A 17380-nucleotide genomic window follows, 5' to 3' on the forward strand; every position below is an offset into this window, starting at 1 on the left:
AAGATCACAGTAATTCAACATAACATATCGTACGTTACAACATTTCGCAGACGTTCGCAAATAAATTACATCATCACAGAGTCATTGTTATTACAAAATAAGTCTTGTAAAACATGCGGAAGCAAATAGTTTAAACTCACACACCCGAGTTTAAATACACATACTGGTTTGCTGATCACGGCCCGCAAAAGCATTCAAATAAGAGAACAGAGATCCTACCCATGATCTAGTCTTCATCACCCGCCGGGTGAAGACAGTACTTACAGAATCCCTGATATAGAAGGTCATCTGCAACAAGAGGGAATAAACCCTGAGTACGTGAATGTACCCAGCTAGACTTACCCGTCGAAAACCAAACAAATGACACCAAGGATTATGCATAGCTTAATGTAGTGGAGCTGGCTGACACTTTCTTTTTACAGAAAAGCATAAGTAATAATGATCAACTCTTAACCTGAGCTAGCAGTGACTTTTTAGCCATTAACCTATCATCTATATTAGCACCTATACTAAGCAATCATTTTAGTAGGGTGCAAACATTAATAACCATATCAGGTATTCATTGTGGCAACCTTATCATCATCATCCATTTAACCATATCGTTAAATTAATTGAATCTACGTTACCGCTTCTCAGTCAAGTTCTCACTATCCGGGAGGGACGGCGTTTCGAATCGATTCCTATCCAGCTGGAGGGGTATTCCTAAACACAAACCCTGCTTCCCCCGTCAGGGTCGCAAACAAGTCACCTTTGGTACGATTCAGGAGTCGCGAGTCTGAATAGATCGACATTCTCAGAGAACCACTCTGCCAAGGTTGTTCGGGACTCTAACCCGCCTTGGACTTATGCCAATGGCTCTCCGCACATCCTTACTACCTCCAGAATGCACGCCACTGCTTACGTCCCTGGCCTGAGTCGAGCTACTAGGCTTCGCGGTCGGAACGACTTATCTGGCTAGCTAAGTGTTAGGCTGCGTTCAACATGACATGAGGATGTACAGCGTATCGGTCCTTAAACGACTCAGACGGAGTCACTATGTCCAAACCTACACAAGACCCCACCCGGTCTTAATTCATTATTCACATAGTTCTTTTTCACGATAGCAAATATAGCCAACCGTGATCCACCTCATCCTAAATCTCGCAGGTGACAGGAAATCACCTGACTTCTACCGCACTAAGCATGGCTAAGCATTTAACCCATCCTGAACTTAAATAGGATTCCAGTGCGATATCTGGATAAGGAAGGATATATAATGCAACAATTGGTTCCAACCAATTCCTATACTTAATGCATCATCAACAATAAAAGATACTCAATGTATTCGTAAAAACATGGGAGGCTTAATATGCTCCGGGGCTGAAAGCTCTAGTTTGGTTTTGGTGAATTGATGAAACCCTAAGTGCTAACCTAGTTTATCAAGTGATCATGACATAGGTAGCACACTTCAAGTAGAAGAAGCTAATGAAGATCATAGCATGACAATGGTGATGGCATGGCGATGATCAAGGGCTTAAACTTGAAGAGAAGAAAGAGAAAAACAAAAAGCTCAAGGCAAAGGTATAACTTGTAGGAGCTATTTTGTTTTGTTGATCAAGACACTTAGAGAGTGTGATCACATTTAGGTTTGATAGCCGTACTATTAAGAGGGGTGAAACTCATATCGGAATACGGTTATCAAAGTGCCACTAGATGCTCTAACTCATTGCATATGCATTTAGGATCTAGTGGAGTGCTAACACCCTTGATAATATTTGTGAAGATATGCTAACACATGTGCACAAGGTGTTTGCAGGATTGAGATGGGTTTGGGTCCCTCTCTCCCTCCCGCCGAGCAAGCTCGGCGGGATTCGGCGCTTTCGGGAAAATGAAATGCCTATTTTCTATTGCGCCGGATGCAAATTCTTGGTGGTTGGCACATTGGAGCAAGGGTGGAGAAAATAGAAGTGAGAACAGAGCTGATGCTAGCGTCGGTCCAGTGACCAGACGCTGAATCCAGAAGCACCAGACGCTGACTGCCTGTGTCCGGTCGTGTTGACTGTCGGTACAGTGGCTAGGGTTTACCACCGGACGCTGGCTGTGTCCGGTCGAGGTGGACCGGATGTGTCCGGTCGAGGAAAACTAGGTTTCGACCCTTACTGTACTCGACCAGACGCTGAGGTTCCAGCGTCCGGTCAGTTTTAACCGGACGCGTCCGGTCGAGGTCGGTACCTTACTGGAAATGACCAGACGCTGGGGGTTCAGCGTCCGGTCAGTTGAAGCTGCTGCGTCCAGTCAGCGTCATAGCCGTTGGAATCTGATGAACAGCGTTTGAAGGCGATGACACATGGCGTCCATCTATGGACCGGACGCTGAGCCCAGGGTCCAGTCAAGTGGACTGGAGCGTCCGGTCAGAGCGCAAAATACCCAGTGAAGGGGTACAACGGCTCTATTTCGTGGGGGCTTCTATTTAAGCCCCATGGCCGGCTGTAGCTCATATCTTTGGCCATTTTTATTGACATAGCTACCTTGTGAGCTAAGCCAAAGTCCTCCCACTTATCTACATCATTGATTCAACATCATAGTGAGATTGGGAGTGATCCAAGTGCATTGCTTGAGTGATTGCATCTAGAGGCACTTGTTGATCGTGTTTCGCTGCGGATTTCGCTTGTTACTCTTGGTGGTTGCCGCCACCTAGAAGGCTTGGAGCAGCGAGGATCGTCGAGCGGAGGTGGTGATTGTCTCCGGCTCCGATCGTGGTGATTGTGAGGGGTTCTTGACCTTTCCCGGCGGAGCATCAAAAGGTACTCTAGTGGATTGCTCGTGGCTTGTGTGATCCTCATCTTGTGTTGGTTGTGCGGCACCCTATTGAGGGTTTGGCGTGTGAAGCCAATTAGCGCGTGAACCTCCAAGTGAGTGAATCGCCACAACGAGGACTAGCTTGCCGGCAAGCAAGTGAACCTCGGTAAAAATCATTGTGTTCATCATTGATTCCGAGGTGATTGGTCTTCATTGTTATTTATCTTTGTGATTGATTGGTTCTTCATCTACATGGCGGTATAACTATCCTAACCACTCTCTTTACTTTACCGCAAACTAGTTGACAAGCTCTTTAGTGTAACTAGTTGTGAGAGTTTGCTTGCTTGGTTGGCGTGGCTCTTTAGTTAGTCTTTGAGAGCACACTAACATAGGATAGTGTCTTTGCTATTGTGTGAATAGACACTATCTAAACTAGAATTGTGATAGGTGGCTTGCATTTTAAGTAGGCTAGCGCAACACTCGCTTCGCCTCATAATTGTCTAACCACTTTATTAAGTGTTGTTGTAGAAATTTTATTAGGCTATTCATCCCCCTCTAGCCATTAGGACCTTTCAGGGGCTTGCCTTTCAGGAACGAGGAAGGCTGGTGGTCAGGACACTCGGGCAATTCCTCCGCGACGGCTGCTTCGTCAGCTTCCTGCACCTCGGGCTCCTCTTCCTGGTTGGCTCCCTCGAACTCCAGCAACGTCACTCCATCCGGCACACCTATTGCATGAATGCGCAAGATAAATATCATGGATGCACATGACGAATGTCAGGGATGCTCGGGGAATGCGCATGTTCGTTGTAGTTTGCATATTCCAACTTAAGCCCTATTCAAATCACTTTACTTACCAAGTTTATACAACCTAATGTATAATTGCTTATCTTCAGTTAATGACCTAGCACCTGCACCTAAGCATATCCTCAAGTTAGGCTAACCCCTAAACAATCAACGAGAACATCGCACAAGCATGCACTCAAGCATTTGTATTTCAACAAAATGAAGACTATATAGTGGTACAGTAAACTAGCCATAATTGGAGATTTATAAATCCAAATGACATGTAACAAGATAATCTGGAAAGCTTACGAAATTATCTACAATTCATTTTCAGACCTCAAAGCATTCATCAATCAACAGAACTCTGTCCTCACAAGGCAGAGAGTAAGCAAAAGCTGGAACCTAACTTTAAACAGTTGTAGTTTCTAAACTACTGGGCCAAATGCCCTCAAATTTTGACAGGAGCTAGATACATAAATTATTTACAACTCTTGTATTCATCATATTCACAGAAAACCAAAATATCATGGGAAACTTTCTAAAGTCCCCAGATCTGTCCAGAGGGACATAATACAAACGAATAATTAATAACTTAAGATGTAAACATATAATTGAACAAAACTAAATCTACTCACATGTCACACATATCACAAGGACACCAGAAAGTAGGGTGTTCATCACCAAAACATTTCCTCTAATACCTTTCTTAATTTATTTATTTAATTAGAGGAAATAGTAAACATATATGAAAACTACACTATTAAATCTACAAAAATTACAATAGACACTACATGCCCTAAGTAGACTACCATAAAAATTTCACACCATTTAAGTAAGTATAACAGCCTACACAAAATTGGTAAGGCAGAATGGCTTAAAATGACATAATTAGGAAACCTTAGAGAAAAGTGTCAAGTAATAGATTTCATATTTTTCCTAGCATCCTTAAGGTACCAAGATACTACCTACCAAGTTTCATGGCCATAGGATTCCTAGATAATTTACAAAAATTCACACAAGTATCCATAAATGATAAAAGGAAAATATATAACTCAAAAACTACACATGCAATGACTCTCAAATTTTAACTAGAGCTTCTACTAAGCAATACTAGCTTACCCATAAAATTTCACAATTTTTGGATCACAGAAACTCAAGTTATGATTTAAACAAGTTTGCATGCATTCAAAAACACTTTTCAAGTTCCTATTTAATTCATCCAAAATTTCTACATAATGTGCTCAAGACATATTTTTCTTAAATACTAGACCTCACAGTGAGTCTAACAAAATTTGAATCACAGTATTTGGATCTACACATTTGAAGATACAAAAATCTCAAATCAGCATTCAAAACTAGAATTTTTGAACTAGCCCTATGAACAACAGTCACTGCCGTGTGGGACCTGGGTGTCAGCTGACCCCACCGGATAGTGACAGCAAAACAGGGGAGGCGGCTTCGACGGCACGGCACACGGCGAAGCTCCGCGGCAGCGATGGCGGAGCGGCGGAGCTCGCTTGCTGCGCGCGGTGGAGGCGAAGAAATGAAAAATGGAGTGACGAGCAGGCCAGGCAGGCGTGCGGGGTGTTCAAGTCATGGCCTACGATGCCAGAATGGCCGCGGCGCATGGCCAGCACGATCAGACGGCCGGCGACGAGTGTCACCCATGCGTCGGACGTTTTCTGAAAACGGTCAGCACTGTAGCTCGCCATTCAGTGAAAATGATCAGCCTGACAGCCATGTTTGACAGTGTTTGATTTCTTAAACCATGATGAATTAGTGCAAGCAATGTACATGAAAGTTGTAGAGCTATTGTAGGGCTACAACTTTGATTTAGAAATCAACAGCTAATTCACAACGAATCACGAGTTATGTCAAGCCAAAGTTGGCCCATTCAAACTGAAATTGCATGTAGGACTTAAAAATATTTTCAAGTGTTGAATCAGCTTTCAATTCTGACTTGTGGGTCCTTTTTGAACATGTTGTGCACATTTTCATGACTTGGCTTCTAAACAAAGTTTGTTCCTTATAAAATTTGCTACAACTTTGTTTTAGGTTGCTCAGACATGCAAACATCCTAAGCTACACTTTTTAAACAGTCAAACAAAAGGATTTAGGGATCAAAATTGGTCAAACCAAGACTTGGGAACCTAATTAGTCAAAGTGATCAACATGAACAATGTTCCAAATGACATTCTAGATGTAACTAGGTTACTTAAAAGAGTTTTTAGCCACACCATACATTGGTCACACAAGAATCAAGCAAGGTATGTACTGAAACAATGAAAAACACATGAAATGTTACAACTGTTTCATAGTCAAGTTTCACTTGTTTCATAATCTTGTTGCATAGTACTAACTTTGTTTCACTAAGTGAGTGGCACATGTTGCACTTAAGTGTTGCACACTTTACATTTCATAAAGGAAACAACACACAAGAAACATAACGATACGTTGCAATGTTTCAAAGACATGTTTCATGTGATATAAGCTTGTGAATGAATGAATGATGCTCATGTCCATGAAATGCAAGTGCAAATGTGGAAGGCAAACACCTGGGGTGTTACACCGCATGTCCTCGAACTTATCGTGGGTTTGAGGATGAAGAAGGTACAGTTCCTACAAAGAATAGAAATTATTAGATTAATTCGTGAACACAAGCACATGTGCAGAGGAAAAATAACAAGAAGAAGTAAAGTCGTTACCTCCCCCTCCGTGGTGAGTCGTCCTCGTGGTTCTCCTTGTAGTACGGCTCCAGCAGGTGGAACGGCTCCATCCTACAAAATATAATGAGAAAGTACATATTAGTTTTATATGAACAAATAAATAACTTTTTGGTACTAGTAAACATGCATGTGAAACATTAGTTATTTTTACCTGACTAAGCAGCCAATGGCATGTACATGAATTATGCCCAAGTCTACCATATTTGCCACATTGATTCTGCTCGGGGTCAGTAAGAAAGGGGGTTGCTCTCCATCGCCTCGTTCTACCAAAAACCTGGTCCATGACCAGTGGCGGATCCAAAGGGGGGGCTGGGGGGGCTCCAGCCCCCCCTAATTTCTTGATTTCAAGCCTAATCACTGTAGCAAAAGCTTGATTTCACCATTAAATCTTCATGCAAATCAACATCTCCATTGTTTTAGCCCCCCCCTTATCCCGCATCGTGCATCCGCTAGTGTCCATGACCATCTTGTGCCTCGTCCTCTTTCGGGTTCCACGTTTGTCCCAATGTGTACCTAGATCCGCAATGTATTTCGGCCTAGTGTAAGGTGGCCACTGACCCTCGTCTAGGAAAGGCTTGAAACAGAGAGACCAAGTCTATACAAGGCTGTCAACACTGAACTCCCACGGTATTTGGGTCTCGTAGGCAAAGTTGCGATGCTGAGATGCTACAATATAATGAGAACAAGGAAAGTGGTACTGTCTAGTTTTCCCACATCGGCATGAGAAATTACTAAGTACCACAATATAACTCCTTGATGGCCGGACCTCACCATCGGACGTTGTGCCACCCCTTTTCTATGACCTGGTACTTGCCGGTGCTGTGGTCAAAGCAATCGACGTCATGTGTGGCAGCCCTTTCCTTTGCCTTGTCAAGATGCTTCTTAGGTTTAGGTGCCCATTTCTAATTATTACTCTGTAGTGCCATTGCTTGAGTGTGTCTCTTGTTAAACCATGCAACTAGCCTATAAAAGGTGAATGATACAATAGCATTGACAGGCATGGCATGTATACCCTTGAGTATACTATTAAATGACTCTGCCATGTTGCTAGTCTGAAACTCGTACCTCCATCCACCATCGTCGTAGGCTCTTGTCCATTTCTCAGGTTCTCTCATCAATCCTCTCAGCCACTGCCTACCTTCTGCGTTTGTTGCCATTTTTAGTTGCTCTAACTTCTCCTCGAAGAATGGCACCTCAAGCATACGAGCAACCTCCTCGAATAGAGGAAAGTTGTCCTTCGTACCATCCTTCTAAAGTAAATTCTCGGCAAGGTGTCGAGTGCACCAACGGTGGTGCAAAGGTGCATACCCCAGAATCTGCTCCTGTACGGCACTGAGTATGCCCTGGTGTCTATAAGATATGACACCTACCTCCCTATGACGGCCAATGACATGGATCCTAACAAGCCATAAGAACCATCCCCAGCTATCTTTGTTCTCCCTCTCCACCAAAGCGAAAGCCAAAGGAACCAATGCGTTGTCTGCGTCACACGAAATGGCTACCAAAAGTGTGCCCATGTACTTGCCAAGCAGAAAAGTAGCATCAATGGATAACACTGGACGACAGTGCCTGAAGGTCTCAACGCAATGGGGAAAGCACCAGAATGCACGAAAGAATATCTACCTCCCATCCTTCCATTCATTCGGCTTCGGGATATACACGTAATGCATGCTTGGATTTGCTGCTTTCATTGCATTGAACATTGCAGGCAACTGCTCGTACCCTTCCTCCTAGTCCTCATATATCATCTTCCAGGCCCGTTGCTTTGCCCTCTATGCTTTCCCATACTTTATGTCATACTTAAATATCTCCTTAGTCATCTCCATAATTGTCCTGACCTTCAAGTTGGGCTGACCCTTCAAAGTTGTGTATAACTTTCTAGCAATGAGGGTAGAGGTCAACTATCTATGCTTCTATTTTATATCTGTCTGGGCACAAGTGTGTGGACCTACAATTTTGGTGATCTTAAATTTTTCTATGGCCTTCTGTTTGCGAGCACAGACCCTCCAATTGCAATCTACCATCTCGCACACCACCATGTAACGGTGCTCCACATAGGAGTGCCTCACCTTGAATGGTCTCTTACATCTCACAGAATATTCCTGTAGCCACCTTCTTAAGGTGGGCAAGTCCTTGAAGACCATGCCCTTCTAAATTTCCACGCTGTCATTGGTCTCAGGAGCCTCTAGCAGCTCGTCATCTCTTCCTTCTCCATAAGCATGTTGAGAATGACTAAGGTCGCTGAATTCATGAACCAGTGGATCACGATCAGGACACAAGCGTCTGATGAGCTCCATTTCTTGTTCGCTCAAAGCTGCAACTCGGCGGTCATCATTAGAATCAATGGCCCTTGCTGTGCCATAAGGCTCCTCATCATCCACAATGTCAACATCTACACTGTTAGAGGCCATAAACCCTGGGTCCACGTTGATTGATGGAGGAACAGAAGAACAACCATCATTATCAGGATTGTCTCCTGCATTTAAAGCACAAATATGGATAGCACTAAGACAAAGGAATGAAATGAACAGAGAATAAGGAAAGCCAAAGTGTTACTAAATCACTTACTAGGATGATTCTGGGTCAAAGGGATCTCCTGAGGGGCACCTACAACATCATCAGTCCCATATTCTGCACGGACACTAGGACATACACCAACCTCATTGGGGGCGGATTGAGCATCGGGCACCACAACCGCATCTTCCACATCCACCTCACGGTTGGGTAGTAGAGGCTCAGAGGGTGTCGGATTCTCTGGTGCTGGCGACAACCCATGAGGGGGTGAATACCCATGAGGGGTGGGATCATTGGACAACTTCCGCACAACCAAATCCAAACATTGAAACTCATTCTTCATGACAGTTTTGACATATTTGTCCTATTGAGCCTTTGATGCAATTGGGACCAACCGCCTCAAAATTGTCCCTGACCTGCCATGGTGAAGTACCCCCTCAACTAAGATGGCATCTTCATTTGAATTGCATTTAAGCTCATCACGAGCCCTACCAAACAACTCAGAAAACAATGGCCGATCATTGAATATCACTGGCACCCTTTGCATTCCAACAAAACTGACATTCCCAAACTCATCTTCCTCCACACTTCCTCCATGATACAGGGGACTACGTTGTCCATCTAGTTCGTATGCACAACACCAAAGTTATTACGGGTTTAACTAATATGGGTATAACTAAATTGCATACATATAAAAGTTTCTGACTCTCTACCTAAATAAATAAGTATCTAATCTAAACCACATATCTATCTAACTACATCTACTACAAGTACTACCTATATAACTAAATTACCTAACTATCTAACTATCTATCTAAATTAGCTAAATAAATATCTACCTAAATTAGCTAACTAAATTACATCACTAAATCACTAAATAACTAAAAAAGCTTTACCAAACTACAAAACTATATAAAATAAATAACTACATTATCTAAACTAAATCAATTAAAAAAACTAAAGAAAAAAAAATACCTGAGATGGGGTGGACGGCGGGCGGTGGTGTCACTGGGGCTGGACGGTGGGCTGGTGGCGTCACTGGGAGCTGAGGGAGCCGGTGGGGGGTTGCGCAGGGGTGCTGCCAGACTCGGCCGGCGGCCCGCCGGCCGACGGGGACGTCGGGGAGAAGCAGGGGCTGCCCTTGTTGTCGGTGCGCACGGAGGAGTCTCTGGGACGACGAGGACGACTGAGGGAGTGGATGGGGGGAGCGAGGGAGGCGACCGGCGTGGGGTGGACGACGGGCAGTAGCCTGCTGCGGTGGAGCGGGCAGCAGCCGGCGGAGGAGGCGTGGGCGATGGCGGCGCTGGCTGGCGGCAGCGGTGAGAGGGAGAGACAGAGCGCGAGAGAGAGAGTTGCGGCCACAAGCGGTTAATCCATGCTCGGCGCTAGAATATGGGCTCGTTCGGCTGGTTGAAAAACCAGCCGGATTTCATTGTGCGTGGATGAAAAACACAGTTCACTCTCTCACAAATTCCTCCAGATTCATCCAGATTCCTCCAAATTTCTCCCAGCGAACAGGGCCTATATGGCTTCGAGGTCGACGCCAAGATCTGTGGCACCGAGCTCGGCGCCATGTATTTTGGCGCCGAAGTACTAGCCGCGTCAACGCCACCTAGGAAGCCCTGCTGTGCACGGCCAGGCACCTCGGAGCCAAGATCTGTGGCGCTGAGATGTGTTACCTCGGTGCCATGAGTCCTGGCGCCAACCCCCAGGGTCTAAAGATGAGTTTAAGTCTCCTAGGGGACCAAACGTAAATTTTCTTCAAAAAGGAGCTAAATTGTAAAAAATTAGGGCAGAGGGACGGGTGAGGAAGAGAACAAAACTAACGAACCTATTTTTACGGGCATCTCGCTGTCAATCGAAACGTTGCATACCATTGAAAGCATAAGCCGTTAAATTCTGAAATATTCATTTTTACGGGGAGTCGAATCCAGGATCTCAGGTGCTACTAAGGCTTTGGTAATCCCTACTTCGCAGAGATTCATGAGTTTTTGGAGCACTTCTCGGTGGTTATTTGGATCTCGAAAATATAAATAGGCTTTAAATGCGTTTTAATCATGTTTTTTTGGAAAAATAAGTTTTAGGTTGGTATTTCGATTAGCATATTTTTTTATTAAAGATGTGGTTGGATCCTATGAGACGCAAAAGCAGATAAAAGATATTCACTCTCATCAGTTTTTAGAAAAAAATGTTGGAAACTCATTTTCGTTGGTACACATTTTCTCAACTTTGTAGAATTTGGGTTTTCTTTCCACCCGAGTTCATTGAGCCACTCAAACAAGATTTTAGGAGCAGTTACAATAAAGCAAGTTTAATGGAAATCTGTTTTGAAAAAGTGGAGATCCAAACAATCCCTTGAGGTGCTTCAGGAAATTCATGTATCTAGTTTGAGATCTGGATATTTTATGGATCTAAATCTTGTGGAGGTGTTTGGTAAATAAAAGGTAATGACTTATTTACGGACGACCGTTTTCTACAGGGACTGCACGACCACCTCGCCAGCTCACGCGCACGGCCCGCACGCTCTCTCTCTCTCTCCGGTACCCAGCGAGCTCCTCAGCGCGCCCCACCGCGCCATAGACAACGGCTTAGGGCAGATTCAGTGGCGACCATGACGGATTCGACGGCGACCATGGCGGATCCGGCGAGGTAGGCTTCCTCCTCCTCCTCCTGGATCTTCGAGTTAGGGTTCCAGCGAGCTCTCTCTCTCATCTACCCCAACTCTGGCGAGCTTAGAAAGGGAACGTTTGGGGGAATAAAGCTGGCCAGGCGACGGGATGGCTGGAGGGTGGTTAGGGACTCTGGCGGCGGTGGAGGCGGCCGGACCAGGCCAGAGCCAAGCCGTCGTGGGGGCGAAGCTAGGTTATGTCGGCGGCGGGAGGAGGAGGGAGAAGCAGACCGCCATGAGCACACTAGGGCTTAGTTGGAGCTCCACGGCCGCGACCACATAGCTCCGGTCAAGTCTTAGCGCGCCCGCAGCGGGACGGGGCCGTGCGAGAGGCAGAAGACAACCGTGCGTTAGACAAATGTACGCACAGCCATACACTAGTCACATCAGATCCGGAGCTTATATTTTGTTGAAAATGGAGCACTTGAGCTCTGGAGAGAAAAAAAAGGTCATAGTCGTGCATCTCTCGTGCTTCCAAGTTCCAACTGTCCTAGCGACCAAACCATTTCCAATTTTCCATCAGGCCCCAAACCAAGCCCTCAACCCTTCGTCGGCGATGGCACAGATCCTCCCCGGGCCCGGAGCCCGGGTGCCGCCGCCGCTCCCCGACCACCTTGTCGAGGAGATCCTCGTCCGGGTCGCCTCCTCCGCCGACCTTGTCCGCGCCTCCGCAGCGTGCGCCTCCTTCCGCCGCCTCGTCGCCGCCGCCTCATTCCTCCGCCGCTACCGCTCCCTCCACCCGCCGCTCCTCCTCGGCGTCCTCACGGCCCGAAGATTCCTGCCCGCCGAAGCTCGCCACCCTAACGCGCTCACCGTGCACGCCCTCTTCCGCGCCGCCGACTTCTCCCAGTGCCAAGGAACCGGCTGGATCTACTGCGATGCCCGCGCCGGCCGGGTTCTCCTGATGCGCTCTAAGCATGCGGGCGGGCATATCCTCCCGGAACTCGCCGTGTGCGACCCCTTGACACGGGGGCGCACGCCGCTGCCTACCATACCAGAGAGCCTAGTAGCCTCCGTCCTTGGTCCGGCACGGGACGAGCACATTGGAAATTTCATCGCTTTCTTTGTCCCCGCAGCAGACTACGAGGAGGCGCAATACAAGGTGATTGCCTGGACGTACTCTGGAGCACTGGCTGTGGCATTTGCCTACTCTTCGCTTTCTGGCACCTGGACAGATAGTATTTCTATCAGTTCGGATGCGCCAGGCTTCCGCGTTCAAGCACAATTCACAACACCCGTGGATCTGTGGCCCAGTTATGCGTATGGTTGCTTCTACTGGAAACTGCAATCTTGCAACAAGTTGCTCAAGCTCGACATTAACAGGATGGAATTCTCGGTTGTTGGCCTCCCACCTTACCATGAAGATCGGTGTGTTATTGTTGTGGAGGCTGGTGAAGGAAGGATTGGGATAATTACTCGTGCCGGTCCAGAATTTCCTGAGCTTCTGCACTCCATTTGGCAAAATGACGCTTGGAATGACAATGAGCATGCGACGGAGTCTGCAATCCAGCTTCCCTCTGATTATTACTGCTATTTTGTTTTTGGTGTGGCAGAAGAATATATTATCATAGAAGGCTTCGAGAAAGCCAGTGCTAGAAGTTTAGCGTTTTTCTCGCTTAATATCAAGACATTGGAGATTGTGAGGGTCTGTTCCGTTGAAATTGACCACGAAATTGACCACTACAGTTACACTCCGTTTCTGTACTTTGGGTATCCGCCATTCTTATCACCGAGAAGGATATGAAGCTGTAAGTCTTTTATCATAATTTCGACTGCCCTTTTGCATTCTTCTTTAAGGCACTGTCACTTACTCCCTCTGTTCCAAATATAAGCGGCTTTTCTAGTAAAAGTTATGCATTAGACATGGTGTATATCTAGATGCATAACAAAAGTTATGTACCTAGAAAAGCCTAAACTAATTATAATTTGGAATGGAGGGAGTACATGCCATAGAACTATGATTATTTTTGTTGTGTTCTTGTTTTGCCTATACACACTGTCATGTGTACCATGGATTGCAGTTGCATCAAAATCTTCTCTAGGACCTTGTGGTCACCGTGTAGTGTGTGTGTTATTTGCCTCCTGCCAAGGTATAGACTATTAGGTTATTCTTGTTTGTATTTTCACATGGTTTCATGTATTCTGCTATCATGGAAACAAGCCTATCCAGAAGACATTCACAATTGTGTGTGTGTGTGTGTGTGTGTGTGTGTGTGTTTTCAACAATGAGTGCCACATCAATGGGACCTTGTACTATCACATGTGTCATGGAAGATGGAACATACCTCTATTCTCAATAAATTGAAAAAAAAAATGATTTCTCCACAAGCTGTTGGACATGGGCAAGAAGCATAAATTTTACTTCTCATTTACCCTTCTTGATTCTTTCACAACTGTAATTGCATTCGTTATTGTCTGGTTGGGTAGTGATCAGTTCCTTCATCGACTATCTTTCCAAGCTTAGTTTCCTAAACATTGACTAAAGCATCATTATGATTTTATGACATTTTTGGCATGCGTGCAAATTCACATTTTTGGCTTGCCAGCTTGTGTTATAGTGGCTCATTCAGTATATTGTGATCTGTAAGAGCATGTGAACCGAGTTTTAGTGATGTTTTCTTCAACATTTTACTTTTTAAATTAACAAATATCATTTTGAGCTTACAGAAATATGACTTGTTGTATGTGCCATAAATAACTGGCTCAGCCTAAGCTTGCCAAAGAGGCCTTTGGTGGTTTTAATGGGCCTAGGGTATTGTTTCTCATGCATGTCCTTGGACTCGTACTTGTTTGCACTCTAGTTATTGTCAATAGTTTACTAATTCTCGTGCTGTTAATAATATTGTCTTGTGACAGACCACTTCATCCATAAGCGCTAGACTAGAAATTATTTATAAAGGCCAATAGGCAGTAAAGGGTGCACTTATTAATGATGATTGCCTAACATATAATTAAGCTAACTAGCTTAGATGTTAATTTCTCCAAAAGATTTGTTAAAAGAGGCTGGGCGCTTACATGAGGTTAACGAGTGCAACCTCCATCCGCCCCTCGCCCCCAAACACACATACAAAATCATTATTACATTAATCCTAAGTCAATAAGCTTGTAGAGAAGATTGTCAACATTTATGACACCAAATAGGTATACTATGAAGATATGTTCCACGGTCAATTGGTATATTTTTGTATAACCTTTGTTCAATGTGTTAAAGAAGACATTAAGCGTACACTTAGGCATGATTACTTGGAAAATGGAACCCAGTGTGTCGTTTAGGCCCTGTGCGGCAAATTCTAGGCGACGCAGAAACGTGAAAAGGCATCTGCCATGCAGTCTTTTCACAAGCGCGGGCAGGAGCAATTGCACGAGTGCAAGGGGAATTGAGCATGTGGGAGCAAGAAAACAAAGCACGCGGGGATATGTTGCTGGGTGGTGGATAGGGATTGCAAGTTTATAACCTGAGCCCCTCATGTGCTTGCGTTGCGCCGCCGCTGTCATTTCCAACTTGCATCACTACCGGAGAGGGAAGCGAGCTCGATCTCCTCTGGCTCCACATCACGTGTGGCCTCCTCTCCACCCCTTCTTTCTCGTGTCGCCACTGGAGCAGCCTTGGCCCTCTACCTGCCAAACTGCCAACCGACATGGACGCGCGACCTCTGTCTGCCTGCCAGCAGGATCCCCCTGCCTCTGTCAACTCCTCGGCTTGTCATCCTCCCAGACCCCGTGCTTCTCAACTCAGACCCCAGGCTCATGTTACTGCCGCACTTCTCTGCAAGTGCAGTATGCAAGTCTGAATGATTGAAATCAAATTGCTCCTGATGTCTGAATGTTTTCCATCTTCCTGTGGAATTGAATCTGGGCATTGATGTGTTGCATTTTTTTTGTTAGTTTCTGATTAGTGGGTGTGTCACTTGTGTGCTAGTACCTAGTAGCGCCTTTTATTGTTATGAACCTTTGCATTCTTTCAGCCCTGAATCTGCAACTCATGACAACCTGTACATGCTTTGAGCTTGGGTCGTCGATTTCAAAATGAACAATGAGTATGAACCTGTTAATGTGAGCAGAGCAATCCTACTAATGCTCTCAACATTTAGACTTCTGTCCTTTACATTAATTTCAGAATTAAGTCTGAACCTGATAATGATTTTTTTTTTAAAAATGCACAAACGCTCATTCACGTTTAATCTGTGTTTGATGCCTTTTGGAACTTAGTTTTTCAGGGAACATTGATCATATTACACATATTTATTTCTTTTGTGTCGTCGTAGATATTTGGGGTTGCAACTAAGGTAGCTTAAGTTGAAAAGAAGAACATTATTTCATTCCTTTTTTGACATCATATAGTTGCATCATATTTTTTTTATTCTTATAACTCAAGGACCAAAGAATGGTGCATGACTGCATATTGTTAGGGTTGGCTGCAAGCAAATTTGTTGTCATTTTCTTTCTTATTCTGAAGGGCAGGCCTGGTGCAGTGGTGAGAGCTGTCTCACTGAGTCACCAGGTCACGGGTTCGAAGCAGCCTCTCTTCAGATTTTGCGGGGGGAAGGTTTGCCTCGGTTTTTCCCTTCCCCAGACCCCACTCATGTGGGAGCCTCTGGCACTGGGTCTGCCCTTTTTCTTTCTTATTCTCCAATCTTTCATGCAAATTAATGATTTCAATGTATGGAGTCTACTCCAAGTCAGTGAAAAAAGTATTTTGATACTCTTTGGCAATGACGCTGAACTTATGCACTTCAGATTTACTCACCTAAGTCCTCTTAAAAAACATTTACACACCTAGATTATCAAAACTGTGGGAACTGGGAAGTAATGGTTGCATTGCATCTGCAATGTTTTTTTGCCCCTTGCAGGACTAAAATTACAATCAAGGTGGTGCCTTCTTCAGTGTCATGGTGATGTAGAGATAGGAGATGATGGTGAAGGTTGTGATGGCAATGGCGATGCTGCTTGTGTTCTACTAGGTTCTTTCGGCAGTCGTTCATCTTTTTATATCCTCTGCAACTCTCGTTATCATTGGGTCTGGTCTAGTTATAAAACTTAGTTGGTCTATGCGTTCAAGACTTCAAGTACTAATGTAGTTGGAACACTTGGTACTTAACTCCATATATCGAGTATCAGATTTGTCTGGTTGTTTTGGAGAACTAGGACTACGTGATAATGACAATAGAAGGCAGATCTATGTCGCACTGAATGGCTATGTATGCTATTTCTGTAGCTGATTGAATTGTCGAAGATATCTGTGGCAGTCAGATGCACATCAGTGGTTGTAAGAAGGGTGTATCGCACCGATTCACCAAACACAAGCTAGTACAATGGTATTAAAAATTCATGAGTTCAGGATCACATTAGACGGGTAGCCGTAACAAATGTGACTTGAAACTGCTCCTTTTTCAGTGCTCCAGTTTCATAACATGACGATGGGAACTTTGGATCAGTCTCATAGGCCGCAGGCAAATGGTGAACACAGAGTTTCATCCTGATTCCAGCTTTTTTGCTTGCATCAGATTTATGCTTCTGCATCGAACGATCGAAGAGAACATGACAGAATGTACGCAAAGTGATACTCTGTTAATCTTACAGCCCATAACGCTATTGTGATTCGAATGCTTTTTTTTTTCAATTTGGGACCAGCCAATATTATTCATTACTTCAGGATTGTGCACGGTTTTCTAACCTTGGATACTATGTCCAAACTCATTGACACGTTAGCGAAAAATTATAGTACGTAGCATCTAATTAATATGCATGTTAGTACTATCTACCAGGACTAGCCTTATATAAACATACAGCCTGTTCGGGAGGTCGTATCGTATCGTGGATTATTTACTGCTGGCTGGTTTGGTGTGAGAGAAAAACACTGTTCCCGGCTGGAAATTTACGATCGTTTACGAGCAAGCGAACGGGCTGTATA

At 44.7% G+C, this 17380-nt stretch overlaps 1 protein-coding gene and 1 pseudogene across 1 annotated transcript; one reads left to right on the top strand and one right to left on the bottom strand.

Moving 5' to 3' along the window:
* Positions 1-4973: 4973 nt before the first annotated feature.
* Positions 4974-11379, bottom strand: LOC136507378 (uncharacterized; annotated as a pseudogene).
* A 539-nt stretch (positions 11380-11918) lies between these two features.
* Positions 11919-16999, top strand: LOC136508564 (uncharacterized). Its single transcript, XM_066503269.1, has 2 exons — positions 11919-13217; positions 16320-16999. The coding sequence occupies exon 1, from the start codon at positions 12026-12028 to the stop codon at positions 13211-13213; it is 1188 nt and encodes a 395-aa protein (XP_066359366.1). The 5' UTR covers positions 11919-12025; the 3' UTR covers positions 13214-13217; positions 16320-16999.
* Positions 17000-17380: the final 381 nt, after the last annotated feature.

The sequence above is a fragment of the Miscanthus floridulus genome, chromosome 15 (assembly GCF_019320115.1).
Source record: "Miscanthus floridulus cultivar M001 chromosome 15, ASM1932011v1, whole genome shotgun sequence".
Lineage (NCBI taxonomy): Eukaryota > Viridiplantae > Streptophyta > Magnoliopsida > Poales > Poaceae > Miscanthus > Miscanthus floridulus.